General features: G+C 42.3%; 1 protein-coding gene and 1 long non-coding RNA gene across 2 annotated transcripts in view; one reads left to right on the forward strand and one right to left on the reverse strand.

The window, feature by feature from the left end:
• The window catches only part of grid2ipb (glutamate receptor, ionotropic, delta 2 (Grid2) interacting protein, b), a 32,609-nt gene extending 16,207 nt beyond the window's left edge, over positions 1 to 16,402 (forward strand). The window contains 22 exon segments of the mRNA XM_008315066.3: positions 829 to 1,092; positions 2,679 to 2,764; positions 4,670 to 4,739; positions 5,610 to 5,762; positions 5,843 to 5,998; positions 6,808 to 6,959; positions 7,372 to 7,503; positions 8,348 to 8,433; positions 8,718 to 8,751; positions 8,754 to 8,864; positions 9,385 to 9,686; positions 9,995 to 10,756; positions 12,079 to 12,228; positions 12,792 to 12,879; positions 13,697 to 13,786; positions 14,055 to 14,251; positions 14,400 to 14,555; positions 14,634 to 14,720; positions 14,811 to 14,940; positions 15,335 to 15,453; positions 15,591 to 15,755; positions 16,278 to 16,402. Coding sequence (XP_008313288.1) covers positions 829 to 1,092; positions 2,679 to 2,764; positions 4,670 to 4,739; positions 5,610 to 5,762; positions 5,843 to 5,998; positions 6,808 to 6,959; positions 7,372 to 7,503; positions 8,348 to 8,433; positions 8,718 to 8,751; positions 8,754 to 8,864; positions 9,385 to 9,686; positions 9,995 to 10,756; positions 12,079 to 12,228; positions 12,792 to 12,879; positions 13,697 to 13,786; positions 14,055 to 14,251; positions 14,400 to 14,555; positions 14,634 to 14,720; positions 14,811 to 14,940; positions 15,335 to 15,453; positions 15,591 to 15,755; positions 16,278 to 16,349 — 3,562 coding nt within the window. The 3' untranslated portion in view covers positions 16,350 to 16,402.
• On the reverse strand, positions 14,615 to 17,501 carry LOC107988902 (uncharacterized). Its single transcript, XR_001760446.2, has 3 exons — positions 16,702 to 17,501; positions 16,249 to 16,358; positions 14,615 to 14,966 (listed from the first exon to the last, which is right to left on the reverse strand). It is a non-coding gene; the product is annotated as an uncharacterized LOC107988902 (long non-coding RNA).
• Between the last annotated feature and the right edge of the window lie 1,607 nt (positions 17,502 to 19,108).

Consider the following 19,108-nt stretch of genomic DNA (forward strand, 5'->3'; position numbering starts at 1 on the left):
CCTGATTTCTAAACCTCTGAAAAGATGAAACCCAGAATGCAGCTTGAAAAAGAAGTCTAAAAAAACCCATTATTTTCTGTGTTACAAAACCCCAGCTGGACAAATTCCACTTAGGAGCATCACCATCAATCTGCCATCTCTCTAAAGGGTAATTTCACATATTTTCAAGGACATTTTGCCCCAGTTCCTGTCACTGACTGTCATTGTGCCTCCTGGTAATCGATATACACTGGGGTGAAAGACTGTCCTTCAGTCGAGTCGTCATTTATCAGTGTGTGTGACTGTAATGTGTTGTAATGTCTAAAAAAAGGAAAATGAAGGAAAAACCTCCTGTTACGGTCTAAGGGTAAGGAAATGATAATCGCTGCTTCTGCTCACAATGATGGAGTGATAGAGTGGTGCAGCATGGACAGAAGTGTGAGAGAGTGAGAAAGTGTGAGATACTGGAGAGAGAGAGAGAGAGGAGAAATCCCAGGCTGCCTCCCTCCTACACCTTTTTCTCCTGCTGTATTCTGACTGTGGAACCTCACGCTGCAGCATTGAGGCTCCAGACAGTGAAGTAAGCAGCAGAGACAGAAGAAGACCTTTGTTTTGTCTCTGGAAAGAAAAGCAGGAGACACTCGTCATATGTCCATCTGTTGATGTGACCCTGTCTGGAGCTGAAGTCTAGATGTTTTCTCAGTAGCTGTCAGAAAGGCTTCTCTGCTCCCACTGGATACATGGACTTTTTCTTTTCTCAGTTGGATCGAGGTGGATCACTGTCGTAGATCCATCCTCTTTAATTCAACTCTTGTGACTAAAATTGAAACTTTTCGTCATGTTTGCCAGAATCTTTATCCCGAAGAAGCACCGGCAGCGCTTCGACGAGGCCGTCTCCCAGAACGTCATCAACCGCTTGTGCCGCAGCAAGAGCATCAGCGAGCCTCAGGGCAGAGTGAGACGCAGCCGCAGCGAGGACCACTCTGAGAGACACCACGGGTCCAAACGAGCCAGCTCCGTGCCCAGAGACGGAGGAGAACCTGAGAGGGACAGGGGCGTGAGGAAGTCTGTCTCTGGGATTCCCCCACACCCTCCCATCGGACCCAATCAGAGGTGAGAAAGTGAGGTTCATAAAGTTGATTTTTGATAATGCTGTTGAAACACAAGATTCTTAAAGCTGTCATGTAGGACAGACCTGCTCCACTGGGGGTTCTTAACAGGACTCCAGGTTTGTAGTTCAGAATGGTGAAGTTAAACACGTACCATAAACACCTAAAAGTTGGCAAAAACACAGGGAAATCTTGTCAAACACGGGCGAGAAACTAGCTGAAGGTTAGCTAGACTTCGATCCAGGTTAAAATGAATCAACGACACAGGAAGGAAGAGCATTAACAATAAAATCAAAATGATTCTCATACTGTATGACACACTGTACGTTCTCTGAGCAGAGGTCGTCACAGAGGAGTTCCCTCTGTAGTGGCTCAGTCTCACTGTTGTTATGTAATGTTCTACAACTGAACCACTGCCTGTGAAATAATGTGAAAATGCTGCTGCTTTGAAACAAGGAGAATCAAAGTCATAGAGATCAACAGTCTTAAGAGGGTTTGAGGTCCATGCTGCGCCACTAACACACACACAGACACACACACACACACAGTACACAATACCACCATCTGCATTTTCATCATCTTACATAACAACCACTAACCAAAGACATGGTTTTTCTGGCTTTTGTTTTTTTTTTTGTTTTTTCATTTCTTTTTCCTACTGTTATCCTGTTTATCCAGTACTGTATATCCAGCTGCCTTATATGGTTTCCATGGCAACACAGTGCACTAAATGTGTCTTGTGTTTGATGTAACGTGAGGTTCCACAGTGCAGTATTCCTCTGGGATGCGGGAAAGTGAAGAGCCACCATCAGCAAAATGTCAGTGTCTTCTTTTGTTTGGCATGTCCTGAATTATTACTGTTTTGGACGAGATGTGCACGACAATAGTCAGGAGTTTGAAGTAATGCAGAGTCGGCACAAACTAAAGCACAAAAGACCAGACCATCACAACAACTTAACAACAGCAGACCTCCAGAACTGCTCCAGAACACCACAGATAAAAACAACAGCTCTGTAAACTACAGAGTGAGTAAGAGCGCCCCCCAAAGACAGTCTCATTGTTTACTCACAGCAAGGTGAAAAAGGTGAGACGACTGTTAGCTAGAATAATTTATTGTTAATACTTTAGATAACAGATTTAGATTTTGTTTTCATTTACAGTCACAACTTCTGGTTCTTTATTTAAATATGACAAAGATGAATTGTTTTCTATCGAAACTCTGAAAGAGAAAAAAAATGTTACACAGTTCTCACAGTCGTTACTACAGGTGACTCTTCAATCATTTCAAAGACAAATTCTTCTCCTTAAGATTGGCCTTTTACTTCAACAATATTGTTATTCAAATTGCCAAAAACCAAGACATATTTTCATCAATGCACTTCTTGATATTTACTGTACTCTTCTGCACCACAGCCTGAAAGCAGCCCTCTTTGTGAATGGTGATAATAAACAATAATGGTGTTTTATTTTCATCCCATCACTGATGGAAGTTCAAAACCTAATTTCAAACCCACCTTTTGACCATATCCCCAGTCACTTCATTAGTCAGTAAACAGATTGACAATCTGTGTTTGGTTTTTTTCTCCTCAGGATCGTCCGGGTTTACAGAGGGAAGAAGAGTTTTGGCTTCACGCTGCGAGGTCACGCTCCTGTCTGCATCGACTCAGTCATCCCAGGTACTACTGCTATATTTAATGAAAGACGGAGGAGAACAGATAGACCTGACAGACACCTCCTCTGTGTGTGTGTGTGTGTGTGTGTGTGTGGTGTGTGTGTGTGTGTGTGTGTGGTGTGATGACGCTGCTCTGTGTTGGCTGGAGATGGCGGACAACACGTAGTTGTACGTGGGTGAGTCTGTTGTTTTTCCAGCTGCTGATGGTCAAAGGTGAACAGAAGGTGTTTTTGTGCGCGTGTGACTACGAGTGTGGCAGGAAGTGGCCACACTCTGACTCACCAACGTCACACTGAGAGAAAAGAAACAGCATCAGAACAGACTGTGCATCAACTCTGACAACAGCCAGTCATCTGCATATACAGTAGGGAGTTAGACTCACTCTAGTGTCTAGTCTTCCACTTATACTCAGGTCCTTAAGTCTGATACTTGGACAAGTATAAATAAATATTATAGAAGGAGAAAATGTTAGCCTAGAAGTAACTAAAGGTTAGTGAAAAATAGGTAAGTCTGGTAAAACACTGAGGAGGAAATAGCTAAAAGTTAGCCCAAAAGTAGCTACTGTATATGTTAGCCAAATATAGTTATGTTTGTGCTTGGAAAAAGACCATAACAGCATATTGTATAGAGTTTACTCTCTCTCTGAGGTTCAGGCTTTTTCTTCCTTCCTTTCATCCTTGGATCCTTAGTTTTGGCACATGGACAATTATTAAAACCTAGTTTTAGTGAAACGTGTTTATGTGGAATATGTACCAAAATAAATAAAACACTTATTTTATTTTGTTTTCCTCAGATGAGCGGCTTCATTAATGACAGCTCAGGTGTTGAACTCAGAGACTGAACCCACTGCTTTATGGATTTTTAAATATAACATTTACAGTACAAACTCTTGGTGGTTTGTACTGCAGATTATTTTACGCCTTTAGGCCTAAACGCTCAGATAAATACTTTCAGTGGGAGAACTTCTCTACCTTTTAATTACCTCTGTTTCAGTCAAGTTTCCAGCAGTTTAATGTTTCTTTAATGAACTGAAGTTCCTCAGTGATATAAAACCATCAAAACAACTGAGGCTGTAAAGAAACTGCTGCGGGAGTTGAGTTCCTCACTGAAGTGTGTGTGTGTGTGTGTGTGTTTGTGTGTTTCATGAAGATGATGACGGCTCTGTTCCTGCCCACCATCATGTGCTGCGGTGCACTGACTCAGTGGGCCTTATGGAGGTTGATATGGAGATGGTGGGGGTGGACTGCGTGTCTCTCATCGTGATCTGAGCTCCAACTCTACCTCAGTCAGGATTAACACTGGTCATTTTTACAAGTCATTTTTAAGTCTTTATGAAGGGCTGAGATTTAGCTGCAGCAAATGCTCAAAAAGGTAGTCCTGAAATAGCTAAGAGTTAGCCAAACTATTGGTGAGGCCAAAATATTGGTGAGGCCAAACACTGGGCAGAAATTGCTTAAATGTTAGCCCAGAAATAGCTAAGAGGTAAAAACATTAGGAAAAGTGACTGTAGATGTAAACCAAAATGTACCCTTCCGGACACACACACACACACATGCAGAATGCATATATCCAAACTTTGAAAAAGATGCTGACATCACCTTCTCTGTGAGAGAAAGTTGACGGATGAGGAGGCGATGGCGGAGGATGGTTTCACTGCAGCCGTCACTGATCTGCTGAGAATTTGTTTTGACAGCACTGTTTCCTTACGTAATCTGCTTCATCATCATCATCATCATCATTCCATCGGTCGGTGGCTTTTGTTGCGTGTCAGGCACAGATTGACAGCATTAGTCACAGTCTCACCCTCCTCACCTCTTGTGTACGGCGCAGCTTGTTAGCTGCTGACATTGTGGCAGAACTTCACTCTCAGCCTGTGATATTTTCTGACACCTTTGCCTGCTCTCCACAGACAGTCCTGCTGAGGAATGTGGACTGAAACCTGGCGACCGCATTCTGTTTCTCAATGGACTGGACATGAGGTCAGACTCTGAAGATTAAGGTTTGGTTACAAATAAATGTCTGCCCATCATATGTGGCTACACATGGAAATCAGAGACAGAAAAAAAATCTGTTTCGTACCAAGATCATGAACTGATCTGTAAGAAATGGATGTTGACATCAGATTGTAATACTGTTACACCAGTTACACAATATGTGATGTTTTCAATGTGAGACATCCTGCTGACTCACTCTGCCCTGTTTGTCTGGCTCTACAACTAGTTGGAAAATGGCACACAAAGATGCCCTAGTGGCGAGAGTACTGAATCACAAGCTATTTTGAGTTCAGTTTCAAAAGTCATCAGGTGAAACTGGAGTTCCCAAACTCGAAGTTTTTTGTCAGTACTGTCAGTACCATCAGTACTATCAGCCGCCATCTGTAATGGTGCAGTGACAGACTGTTAGTCGCCCCACTGCCTTGACAGCCATGTGAAGAGAGAAGAATCACAGATCTGTCCCCACGGCTGCCTGATGTCCTGATATGAGTGGTGCTTTTTTGCTGCTCTCCCTGATAACACAGTGCCAGTCAAGTAGAAGGTGATCTAGAAGGTGTGGAGGGAAGGGGGGGGGGGGTGCATAGAAGAAAATAATCTACCACGTAGAAATTGTTGGAACCTTTGGTATTTTGTTTACAAAGTGTCCATAAAGTTCAACTGCATCAATGCAAATGTGCTGAAAATAATATATTTATTCAACTTCACCTCAGATGAATTTAAAGCTCATAAACATTGAATTATTTATCTCCTCTCAGTCAAGGAGACAGAGAGGAAACAGTTTGTTAAAAACCGAAGGCTTCAGTCAACGACTTAACTACAGTGTTGTCACACAGTAAAAGGTGTTTTTCTCTATAGGAACTGTTCCCACGAGAAGGTGGTGTCCATGCTGCAGGGCAGTGGAGCCGTGCCCACCCTGGTGGTAGAGGAGGGTCCATTGGACTTCTCCTCTGACCCGACCGACCCTGAAGACTCTCCTAATCTGGCGGCCACTACTTTGCCTCGCTCCAGGTTAGTGCACTAACAAACCTTGAACCAACCAACCAACCAGGAAGACCTCATGACGATACTGTCCCTGTTTGGACCACCAGGTCTCCTGCACTCAGCTCCTTACAGTGGGTTGCAGAGATCCTTCCACCCAGCATCAAGGTCCATGGACGAACCTTCAGCCAGCAGCTGGAGCACCTGCTGACCATCCAGGAGAGGTACACCATCTGCAAGTCGTTGGAAACCTTCTTTCAGCATCGGTCAGTAGGTTTGATTTTTTTCTTTTTTTTATAACTGATAATACACAGAAATGTTGATCAGACTCAAATCACGTAACACCATCAGTGCACAAAGAGTATAAAAGGTTAAAAAAAGTCCTATTAGGTTAAGTTATTAGGTTATTCTATCTTAGTCATAGAGTTTCCTGAGATTGGGATGTAATGATGCATCGACACGAATGCATCAGGTGAAATAAAAAAATGGATCGTGCATCAAGACATAAGGAGTAAGCTGCATTACATATATTGATGGTCACCGAGGTAAATAAGACCAGACGGGATAAAATCACATCATGAACAATAGAATAGTGAATCATATCAAATTGTGAGCTGAGTGTATCGTTACATCCATCATTTTTTTTCTTTTAAAAACATGAAATCTTAACCCAGAAGTCAGTAGTTTAATGTTCTATCGTTACATCCATCATTTTTTTTCTTATAAAAACATGAAATCTTAACACAGAAGTCAGGGTGTAGTTTAATGTTAATTTTTCAGCATTTCTGCCTCTCTGTCAACCATCTGTAATTACTGAAAAACACAGCTGTTGCCTGGGAAACTGCACTCCAACTATATTCCATAGATCAGGCTGTAAAGACATTTTAAATGTAGAGAAAAGACTGAGAAAGAGCAGAGGAACGATGGATGAGGAGCAGAAGAAGGCCAGGAGGAAACAGCAACAAAGTCATCCGTCCACCGTGGTCTGGACGTTCCTCTGGTCTTGAACTCTTAGGAAATGTAAATCTGTGAATACTAAACTTGTGTATGCTATTGTCTCTTTCTGTGTTTGCAGAAACGTGGACACCCTCATCGTGGACGTGTTCCCAGTGCTGGACACTCCAGCCAAACAGCTGATCTGGCAGTTTATTTACCAGCTGCTGACCTATGACGAGCAGGAGCGCTGCCAGCACAAACTGTCGCGCTTCCTGGGATTTAAAAGCAGCAGTGAGTCAGAACAGAATGTATGGAGATGATGTGAAAAAAAATTGAACTGCACTGTAGAAAATATTTGGGTTCTCAACCTCTGTGTCACGGCACAGTTGTGTCCCATGAGAGGTCATCAGGTAAAAAATTGATGTCAGTAAAGTGAGTAAATCTCCAGAAGATCATTGTATTTCAGTACATTTCTTAATTTATTTATGTAAAATATGTGCTGTGGCTGAAAGGAGGTTGGGAAACACTGCTTTAATTACAACTGTAGACAGAGTTATTATAAGTAGAAATATCTGTCCATTTACCTTAAGTCAGTCTGTAGAATTACTGTAGTATTATAGTGTATACAGTACACCTGAAATGTGTCAGTTTAGATGGAACTAGAACTGAAGTGGGTGATAAGTTCTGCTCTGTGTTCCTGCAGTTGTGTTAGAGCCCGATGGTCCGGAACATCACAGACGCAGCAGCTCAGTGCGAGTGACTGGATCGTCGTACCGGGGCCTCGTTCGGGAAAGAAGCTCAGATGACTGCATCATTGGGACTCACCTGGGAATGGGTAGGCAGCAAGTAACAGCAGCGTACAGGGTTCCCTTCTGTTGGGGACAAAGGTTTTACTGGTTTAACACCAAACTGGACGCATCGTAATTTACAATGCAATCCTTTAACTAACGCACGTAAAAAGGCAAGGCCCCGTGTTGCCTTCACTGTCCTTGAAGAAATGTTGGAATGCAACACACTGAAAGAAATTGATGAAGTTTGAAAGCCCAAACACCTAATTATGAAGTTGTTTCAAAAATCGTGGGAATTTCTTTATATATTTATAAATGTGTCTCAGTTTGGTTTTGACATAAACTTTATGTAAAAGAAGAAATTCAAACAGTGTAATAGTGTTTTTTAACATGCCTTTGCTTTGTATACTGTAGTTCTGGCCCATGTATTTTACATGTTGTAATTCAGTGAAGGCACAACTTCAATCACAGATACTCTGTTAGAGCTCAGTGAAAACAGTTGCCTTTGCACTGGTCAGCTCCCAGCTGATTATTCACTCAGCAAAGCCCAGGCTCAGAGACTGTAGAGACTGTCATCAGCAGCTTTTCCTCTAACCTCCATGTCTCAGCATCATTTACATTTTTAATAATCTCCTCTAACTAAGGATTCTAAAAATCTCATGACAATCTCTGCGTTGAGCTGCCTCGGGCGCCATTTTCCAGTTTCACCCGTTCTCCATGACCATTGCTGAATACTGCTTCTGGAGTTGAGCTTTTGCTTCATGTTCCTCTGCTCTGCATCTTCATCCCCTCCCTCTGCTTCTTGGCATGAGGTGGGTGGATGGATGGATGGGTGGATGGAGGAGGCTTATTTGTCCCATGTTTCACTGCTCATGCTTTATTGTGCTTTAGGAATTCATGTCGATGAATCTGGGAGCCAGGAGGAGAGGCAGTCGGGAGACGGGACCTCCTTCCCCGAGTCCCCTGACCTCAGTCATGTAGGTACAAACCGCAGCTACTCAGCAGCAGGCATTGAACCAACGAATGCCTGCTACGTTTCTTTGTGCTCTCTGCTCTCATGTCATGTACAGATCTGCTCTTATTTGACACCAACCTTCAATTTGATTCCCAGTAGTGTTCACTTTATGAATTACATGTATTGCCCCCCACCACCCCAGCCCCCCTCCCAGCCCCCATGGAAACTCACAATAGCAGCAGACCTGGAAAGCAGTTGTCCTGCAGCGATTGTGTGCTAACCAGCAGCTCATGCTTCCATCTTTAGATGACAGGTGTGTACACGGAGCTGGAGAACGTGTACACAGGAGTGTGTCTCCACTGCAGGGGGGCTCCTCAGGGGAGGCCGAGAGGCCTGGACAGACTGAGGCCTACGGCCGCTCTCTCTCCCCTCTCACACTCCCACCTCTCACAGGTACTCTGTGGCTGACACACACTCTCTCTCTCACACACACACACACAATCCTAATCCTGTGACGTCAAGGTAGTAATGCAAAAGAGTTGAATGATGCTCAGCAGTTTGCATGTTATTTAAAAGTAAATATTGTTTATTAAAAATAAAAACTGACTTAGAATACAAACATCAGACATCCACAATCGAACACAGATGACTGTTGACGAAGAGTTCCATCAGCTGTGTACATGACTAATGCCATGTTCTCCACATGTTTGTGAAATCCATTTGAAACTAGAAACTAATTAAAGAAATTAGCTGCTCCAAACCAATGTGTTGAAAATGTGGCAGAAAGACCAGAGTTTGAATTTGTTTTTGAGGCACAACTCATTCACGTCCCACAGAGTGGATTCAAACTAACAACCTGCATCCCATCTGTCACATAGCCAAGAATCCCAAAGAAGTGAAACCTAGAAACTTTGATTAAATTCCATATATGAGTCTTCAGCAACAGCAGCCTTTTTGATTTGCCTCTCCGCAGGAAACCGTAAGTCTGGTCTGTCCCTGTCCTGGAAGGAGCCCCTTCCCACCCCGGTCTACGAGATCCACCACCAGAGCAGTGTGGACTCTAACCCTTACGTCAGTCTGGAGAGTCCTCCAGTTTCTCCTCAACCTCCAGAGAGTGGTCCCAACACACTGACCCGTCGCAGGAAGCTCTTCACCTTCTCCCGTCCGCCGCGCAGCCGTGACACCGACAAATTTCTAGACGCCCTGAGCGAGCAGCTCGGCCACCGCGTCACATCAGTGGACAACTTCATCCACGGAGAGAACGACTACGAGGAGGTGAAGAACAGCTGTGTCCAGGCAACTATATCATCAGCTTGTTTATTTATAGTTTCATTCACACTTTCAGCTGGATGTTATTGGTGATCACTGAGGGTAGCCAACAAAACTATAACCACAGTTCACAAAAAACTAAGATTATTTTGTAGTGATTCTTCTTCACCTCACTCTTCTCCCGACCCCCGATCACTAACTTCTTATTTTGGTTAAAAAGGTTTGAGATTGCAGTTGAAAATAGCTTTGTTTTAATTGTTTAAAATGGCTGAAGGTCCTAACTTTGTTCCTCCTCTTCCTCCTCACCTTCACAGATGAGTTTCCAGGAGGAGCAGGACTTGACCTTTGTGCCTCGTCGGCTCAGCAGCGGCAGCAGCGTGGACCACAGCAGCAGTGATGAGGCCTCTTCTCCTTCTTATTCCTCTGAATCAGAACCCATCCCACCTCCTCCTGAGCAAAGTCCTCCCCCTCCTCCCCCCTACCAGTCTCTGATACCTCCCCCTGTCCAGTTCACTGACCCCCTGCCACCCGTGCGATTCTCTCCAGAGCATGTCCCCCGCAGCCGGATGCCCTTCCAGCCACACCACCCAATCATCCCTCCTCCCCCACCTCCTCCCAGGACCCTCCTCTCCAGCCGCTCCCCTCGACACAAGGTGCTGCCCACCAGAGAGGAGATGGAGAAGACCCTCCAGCGCTTTCAGACGACCTGCTCCAGCCACCTGACCCAAACGCTGGCCTTCACCCCCACCACCCTGCGCACCCGGCAGTCCTCCCGGCCCTGTTACCTCCCCCGTCAGCTCAGCCAGCCTCAGCCCATCTGTCAGACGTCGCCCCAGCCGTCCCCTCAGCCGTTCAGGCCCACTCAGCTGGTTCTGCAGAGGCACCACCAGCTCCACCACCAGCACAGCTACCAGGGTCCACTGCCACCGTCCCTGCAGGACGACAGCTCCACCCACTGTACGGGCCAAGTCCCTGCAGGCTCTCTGCCACTCTCGCAGCTGCCGCTGTCTCACTCCACCCTCCCCACGCACTCCAAGACGTATGAAACGACACGACCAGAAGTGCATTCACAGCAGGTGACACATCTGCTCTCACCTGTCTGTGTCTGACACTGTTTGTTTTTAGCTTTGCCTGTGCTATCTTTGAGTAACATTTTGTCATTTCCTTTTACGTAATATTTTGCTACAACATATTTTCTTCATACTTTTCTCCCTAAACTTTTTATATTTTTATACCTTTTTTATTCACTGCATGAATCATCTGCTCCTGCTAAACAACCTTTATTGTTCTCTTTATTATTCAACTAAATTAACACTGCTTTTTCAATCTTGAGGCTCTTTTTAGATTTTAGCCTCAATTATATTTTCATTAAAAAGCTAAAATTGGTGAAATAAAAAGTCAAAGCTTCTCCCTGTAGAGAAGCCTCATCTCCAGTCCTGAGGAATCTGAATCAACTTGCCGTTACTCAGTACCATTTACAAAGTAAGAGAACACCAATATGGGACAAACATTCTTGAGGACAAATACTCTCTCCTGACCCACATGAAATAATTCCTTCTGCCTATAAGATCTTAAACATCTGTGTCAGGGCTGCAGTCACTTATTTTCCTACCACTGAACATCTGTGTCAGGGCTGCAGTCACTTCTTTTCCTACCACTGGAGACAAATATGATGTGAGACAAATATGACTGTACTGGTGCTAAAAGGTTGGTGCAGTGCAGCAGCAGCAGCAGCAGCAGCACTGCAATAAAAACCTAGCAACAGAGAGAGCAATTGAAGAGGAAAACACTGAGTGGTGTCCCATCTGCAGGCTGTCACTGCAAGCACTTCCTTTGTACAGAGCAGTAATCAAGGTGTTCAGTAGATAAAAGGCTGTTTGTTCTCAGTCTGGTTCCTAAATGTGACTGAGAACTCAAAATACAAATGTTTCTTCATTTGTTCTCACCACAGTGTGTACGTTGAAGAGTTAAGCTAATTAAAAGTGACATTTTTTTGTGGCAGCTCGAGCAGAATAGAGGAAGGAAGTCACGTTTGCATGGCAACAGCTGTGAGATTCAGATCTGCAGCCTGGAAACAGCAGAAGGTTTTCATGATTGCTCCGGGTTCTCAGAGTTTTAAAACAGTTTCTTATTCATGAAACAACCTTTGTTAATTAGAGCTTTATTGACAAAACAGTATTGACAATGCAGTACTGTTACCTTTTCTTTAGTACTGGTCTCAATAAGACATAATAAATACATAACGTATAAATAAATGGTGGATAAATCAACATAGAAAGTTTACACGTACTGTATACATGACACCACAGATCATCAACTACATTCCACTGATTCGTCCAGATTTTTTTGTTGACTCCTTACTTACCTAACGAAACCTGTACGTTCTTGTATCTTAAAGGCTCCACCTCCTCCACCTCCCCCGTTGCCTCCACCCTGTGATGCCCCTCCACTGCCCAAACCAGGCCAGGCCTCCGACACCAACCACATGAGTGTGAAGAGGCTGCGTTGGGAGCAGGTGGAGAACTCTGAGGGAACTATTTGGGGCCAGGTGAGAGTCACAAGAACATCAACAGTATCTCAAACAAGTCAAACTGAAAAAGCACAGACTTTTAGTTTGTTAGAATGTTTTTTATCTTGACAATATTTGAATATATATATATTTATAAAATAAAGATGAACCCTATGTCTCTAGTCTGTGTTAATACATAAAACAATAAAATGATAGTCAAATCAATTACCATTGAAACATTTAATAAATCCAGCTCCTTCTGGACTGTCTTATAAAACCACTGTTTTTTTCTACACTTCACTGTTTTCTTGTGAAGTCACTGTGGAACAAAGCAAAACAAAAACTGCACACATGAAATTTCCCACTTCAGCCGGAGTTTGTTTTTTTTCCCACTCCTCCCACGTTTATTTTACCTTCTGATCTACTCCATTGTTTCTCCCATGAGTCACTCTTTTTGTTTTCCTAACTAAAGTATTTCTCGTCCTGACTCTCACTGCCGTCAGCCACGGTTACAGTCTGATTTCTGTGTGTACAGTAGAAACACTTTGTCGACTGTGTGTTCTGAGAATATGGCGTCTGTGTCTATATCTGTCCATATTTAGCTGTGCGAGGACTCAGACTACGACAAGCTCACTGACATGGTGAAGTACCTGGACCTTGATCTGCACTTCGGCACCCAGCGCAGATCCAGTAAGTGGTCCATTTTTTTTCATTTTGAATTTTTCTTCTCACCACCATTTGTGTCACATTACATAATCATGACATTCATGTCCATGTGGTCACGTGTATCAGTGGAGCTGTAATACTTTATTTCAAATTACAAATGAGTGCAGTTTTCCTTATTGTGGAACAAACAAAGAATAAAATGTTAAAACTAAAATCTATCTAGCTCAGTGCTCCCTGGGGGCCCCGCCCTCCACTTTGGTAACCACTGAGCTTCACCTCTCCTGCTCGTCTACTGCAGCAGTTTTAGACCAAACTGTTGAAGATTTGAAGCTGACTCATTTTGTATCCCCCTGTTCCCAGACAAGTAACAAACAAATGTTGTTCTACAGGAGAAACTTCATTTAATCATTATCAACTACTTATTGATTAGACCCACTCTGTAAACTGACAGCTGTCTGAGCTCATTAATAACACCCAGTTTTTAAACAACGTTGATGATGTGCCGTCTCCTGGCCCACCCCTGCTGTTGTGTTTGTTCCATCACATCATGTGTTTTTGTTTGTTCCTCCACAGTTGTGATCTTCTGCTTTGGAGCTGCTCCATTCAGCTGCTCATCTTATCCATTCTCCATGAGGCACCCTTTGTCTTCATCTGTGTCTGTGTGTGTGGGGGTGTGTGTGTGTGTGTGTGTGGGTGTGTGTGTGTGTGTGTGTGGGTGTGTGTGTGTGTGTGTGTGTGTGTGGGGGTGTGTGTGTGTGTGTGTGGGTGTGTGTGTGTGTGTGTGTTGACCTTGACCCGGTGCCTGGAGAACCTGTCCTCACACTCTTGTTAAAATGATCAGTCTCTCCTCCAGATCCAGCTTTTCTCACTGAGAACTTTAAGAAAAAGGATGTGGTGGAGATTCTGTCTCACAAGAAGGCCTACAACGCCTGTGAGTCACACGCACAAACACACCTATTTATTTTATTAATTTTGTTGTCCTACAATTTTTTATACTACATGTCACGGCTGCTTTCTGCAGCTCTTTTAAATTGTTTTCCTCAATTGTATAAATGGTTCAAATGTATCGCTGATATAATCATTTAAAAAATGTAGGAGTAAAACAAACATTCAGATTTTAGAACAATTATTCAGATGTAGAACATTCTCCAGTGTCATGGTTTGGTCTTTATGGTTCGTTCTTCTCGTCCCCTCCTCAGCCATTCTCATCGCCCACCTGAAGCTCCCCCCAGAAGAGCTCCGTCAGGTTCTGATGAACATGACCACCAACAGGTTGGAGCCAGCTCACATCAAGCAGCTGCTGCTCTACGCTCCCGACGATGAGGAGGTCAAACAGTACGAGCAGTTTGACCAGGATCCTGCAAAACTCAGTGAACCGGACCAGTTCATTTTCCAGGTACAAAGTTATCAGAGTATTGTTAGAGATTCCATACTTCCACTGTTGGTACAATGACTGCATGGACCCTCGGGTCAACCCTCTTAAACCTGAAGCCCACCTAATGTTGTGGCAGAGGAATCAGACAAAAGGCTTTTGTAAATTTCAGATGCTGATGGTGCCGGAGTACAAGACTCGCCTCCGCAGCCTCTACTTCAAGACCACACTGCAGGAGAAAACAGAGGAGATGAAGGTGGCCTACGATTACATCTACAAGGCTTCAGTGGAGCTGAGGAGCAGCAAGAAACTGGCCAAAATCCTGGAGGTGAGGAAACAAGAGCCAAAAAAGAAAATACACGTGTGGTTTCCAGCAGTGGTTCATCAGTGTTGTCTCTGCACACAGTTTGTTCTTGCCATGGGGAATTACCTGAACAACGGTCAACCCAGGAGCAACAGAACCACCAGTTTTAAGATCAATTTCCTCACCGAGGTGAAGCTCCGCCTCCTTCAGTTGACGCCCACGGAACTCATGTCACTGTTGTTTTCTAAGAGTCTCATTGTTTCCCTCCACTCCTCACAGCTGAGCACCACCAAAACTGTGGATGGAAAATCCACCTTCCTCCACATCCTGGCCAAGTCTCTGTGCCAACACTTCCCTGAGCTGCTCAACTTCTCCAGAGACCTCACCACGGTTCCACTGGCAGCTAAAGGTACGAGGATCACAGGGAACCCGGACCTGTTGGTCTCAGATAGGGAAGAAAATTATTTACATTTTCATTAAAGGCAGAAAAGGTAAAACACAAAGTACACCGTGGGATAATTCACAGAAATTTGTTTTCTATAATCATACGAAGACGAAAAGCATGAAACTGTAATGTTTACTTGTAAGGTACGCATTTGTAAGGTATAAATATTTCTTTAGTCTCAGCCCTTTTCCAGTTTAAACTTTTCAATCAATCTTCCTATTATTGCCATATTTAATACATTATATTCATCATACGTGGTATACATGTATATATACATACAGATCTATAGTGTGTATATACTGTATATTCTGTATATATGTTGTATGTGTTCACATGTTGGTCTCTGTATTTGGCCTAGTGAACCAGAGAACCATCACAGCGGAGCTGAGTGACTTTCACACCACTATCCAGGACATCAGGACAGCCTGTCTGAAGATCCCGTCCACGGCTGAGGACCACTTTGCTTCAGTGATGAGTGTATGTGAAGGATTCAGCTCATTTTGCTTAAACTGAATCATAAAAATAAAAATAATCGATTTGAAAAGTTCAGAAAAACATAGATCTGCTCCAGGTTCGACAGCAGCTCTTCATGCCAACCACTTTCTCATTCACAGAGTTTCTTGGAGAACAGCCATCCTGCAGTCCAGTCTCTGGAGTCCATGCAGTCCCAGGCCATGGAGGAGTTCTCCAAGACGGCCTCCTACTTTGGGGAGGACAGCAAGTCCACCAGCACTGAGACCTTCTTCGGCATCTTCTCAGAGTTCATTTCCAAGTTTGAGGTGAGCTCATTTGACCTTTCACCTTTCACAAGTGTGATCAAAAATATAGATGGTGGGGTGGATAAAGGTTGTCTCTGAATGTGAGCAACTCTGATGTGGAGATATTCTCAACCAGCTGCAGATTTCTAACATTGTTAAAAACCTCCAGCTCTCAGACGAACACTTCCTGCTCTGAGACTGAGCGACAGCCTGCAGACAGAATCTGATTATACAGCAAATTACTGCAGTCTTGGTAAAAACCAAAAGTTCTGGACTAAAAATAACAGTCATGGTCTGAATATGCTGGTACTTTACACAGGTACCAGATTTAAGGTAGGGGTACAGAAATACACAAAGGTAAAAAAAAAAAACTGAAAACAGACAGTTGTCATGTTCAGCTCGCTCTCGGCAAATAGGTGGGTCGCAGGCCACTATTTGAGGTCCACTAGAATGGCTGCTGGCCATAACGTTTCCAATATTAATGACCAATATCATATATAAAACACAAGGTCACCTTTGTTTTCTGTTCCTTTTATTTGACAGAGAGCTCTGAGTGAGACCCATACTCCAGAAAACCCCAGGAGTCCCAGACTGTCTTCACCTCTGGCCTGGTAGACGCAGGAACTGTGGACGAAAACAAAACTTGACAGAAACATTTTCACTCTGCTCTCCACAACCAAAGTGCCAAGATCACACACACACACACACAGAACCACTCACAATGACAGGTCTTCTATATCAGAAACATACAGTATATATATGTACCTGTGTATATATATATTTATATATGTATGTATATACTGTATATATGTGTATATACATGTATATATATACATGTATATATATATATATATATATATATATATATATATATATATATATATATATACACACACATACACGTATATATATAGGTGTGTGTGTACTGTATATGTTTATATGGCTGTAGGGAGGTGGAGCCACTTACTTCAGGTGCTGTTGAGGCAGAAACACTGAGGTACAAACACGACATCACTGCAGTCTTTACAGCCCAGTCGTTCAGTGTCAGTCGGAGCTGCAGGAGTGTCCGTCAGTGATGACTGGACACGTGACAGAACAAAGTCTCTATATTTTCTATTACATTGTAAAAACGAGATCAATAAAAAGCCTACGTGTACAAAGTCTTAGAACTTAGAACTTTAACTTAGTGTAGTTTAAAGATTTCAAAGGTTTATGGTCAAAGGTCACACAGCGGTGCATTCACTGCCAGTCAAACTGCTAACTGAGGTTTTATCAAAGGATTGGCTGAGTTTACTGTTGCAAAAGTGACTTCTGGTTTAGGTTTAGTCTGAACAACATGCATTTAATTTATTTAATTCATTTCCTATTTTATTGAACATTAAATATTTTAAAAAGGACAAAGGAAAAGGTCGATTTTATCTCAGAGCTGTTTTATTGTAACTAAAGATAAATAAAAAGGATGGAATTTGTGGTTTGATTCTCAAAAGATTTATATTTTTTATCAGTTCATATTTGAGAGAAAAGGAGAAAAGCACAGCATGAATGTAAATAGACTGAGATCGTCATCGAGGTTTATGACTTAAAACTGCGATAAAGTAACCACTACTCACACAACAGGAGTCACTTCACAGGATATTTTTAATAATCACCAGGTTTTCTGTCCATCTATTTTAAAACACTCTTGTTTTATAAATTAGTATGCCAAAGATTTCAGGCATAAAAATTAATTGAATCAATGAGTCAAAATATGTCCCACTTTGTCGTCCGTAGTCGATATCAATGAGTCAAAATATGTCCCACTTTATAATAAACTCAATAAACAAAAACAAAAACAAAAACAAAAAACAGCAGACGCCATTTTTTGCGTCAGCTTTCTGACACAGGGACATCTACTGGCCATAAGAGGCATTCGAATTTGAGTCAAATTTTTCCAGATTAAAACGTAAGGTGTTACAGCTGACAATGACATGAAGTCAGTCCATTCAGACACAACACAAACACTGGGAGTTTATTTTCCTGACTGATCTGGGTTCAGATCACTGTCGATCTGACTTCATTTGAGAGAGTTTCATGGAGGTGGTCAGTGTTGACACATTTACAGACACAGATGACTGTTGATAAATGAATGAATGAATCAAAGACACATGCAAAGGCAGAAAAACGAGTGTAAATGTTTTATTCCCTGCTTCTGTGATCATCTTTGTGATCACATGACTCAGTGACAGTACAGTGTAGCCGTGTTATGTAGATGAAATACTGAAAATTGACTGTATTTGCTATGCACAAAACCACTGTCTTTGAAAGAGATTTTTTTTAAATGTTTGGTTTTATAAAAGGTTCTGACTCTCACACAGTCTGTGTTAGAACCAGGAAGTGGACTGAGACATTGATTGGTCATTTGAAATTAAGTTGTGTTCAGGCTGTTGTGTTCATCACTAGCCTATAGTCATCTATAGGCTAACTTTTGGTTATTCTATAACTAGCTTGGTGACCTTTGAAAGGAGTTCTGGCCTGTTTCTATTCTTTTAATCGTGTGAAGCTAATTTGTTTTAATAATTTACTTCTGAAATAGCTTCCACTTTTCTTTTGGCCCCAACATTGACTCATGTATCAGTATGTTATACAACAACACAAACATAAACACAACCTGAACTCAACTTTTTAAACCTCCTGGTCTTGAATCCCAGTTTATATTAACCTTTTCTGTTGGAACCAGTAATTTTAAAACCGTTATTTGTTTTTTATTTTTTATTTTTTTTGCAGGGCTTTAGTCAAAAAAGGCAACAGCAATCTCTTTTAAAGCTCTTTTTAGCTATCGTGAGTGTAGTAACTGTGTGTTTCTACATCCGTTGCATGTTGGTGCAGTGTGACGTACAGCTGATAGCATTTACCCTCCCTGAGTATAAGGAAGGTCTGTAGATAGAAGCTACAGTTCTGGGCTAAAGTCTTAGATCATCACCAAGTCTCAAATAAATGTCAGACAAAACATTTCTGAATGAAATGGTCAGCAAAACATAGGTGTTTGTTATTGATGATTTAATGGTGGCCTAGGACTTTGCACATTTCTGTACATTCATTCTCTTCTGATTGAGGTTAGTTTTTGTTTTGTTTTTCTTTATTTCATTGGTTGCCTATTTCTTTTTTATATATATAACTGTTTTGTATGTTTCCAAGAGATTTTACCCATCTTTTGTGACTGTTTTTCTCTATGTTTGATTTCAGTACTTTAAATAAAGAATGTTTTTGATCCATCAAAAATAAGTCATAATTTAAATAGCATCTGCATTCTTTATTTCTCTTGCTTAAAAATAATGTCTGTAACAATTTCATGAAATATAATAAATTAAAGCATATTTATTATATTTCATGAAATT

Source organism: Cynoglossus semilaevis, chromosome 8, assembly GCF_000523025.1.
Source record: "Cynoglossus semilaevis isolate Cse_v1.0 chromosome 8, Cse_v1.0, whole genome shotgun sequence".
In the NCBI taxonomy this organism is placed as follows: Eukaryota; Metazoa; Chordata; class Actinopteri; order Pleuronectiformes; family Cynoglossidae; genus Cynoglossus; species Cynoglossus semilaevis.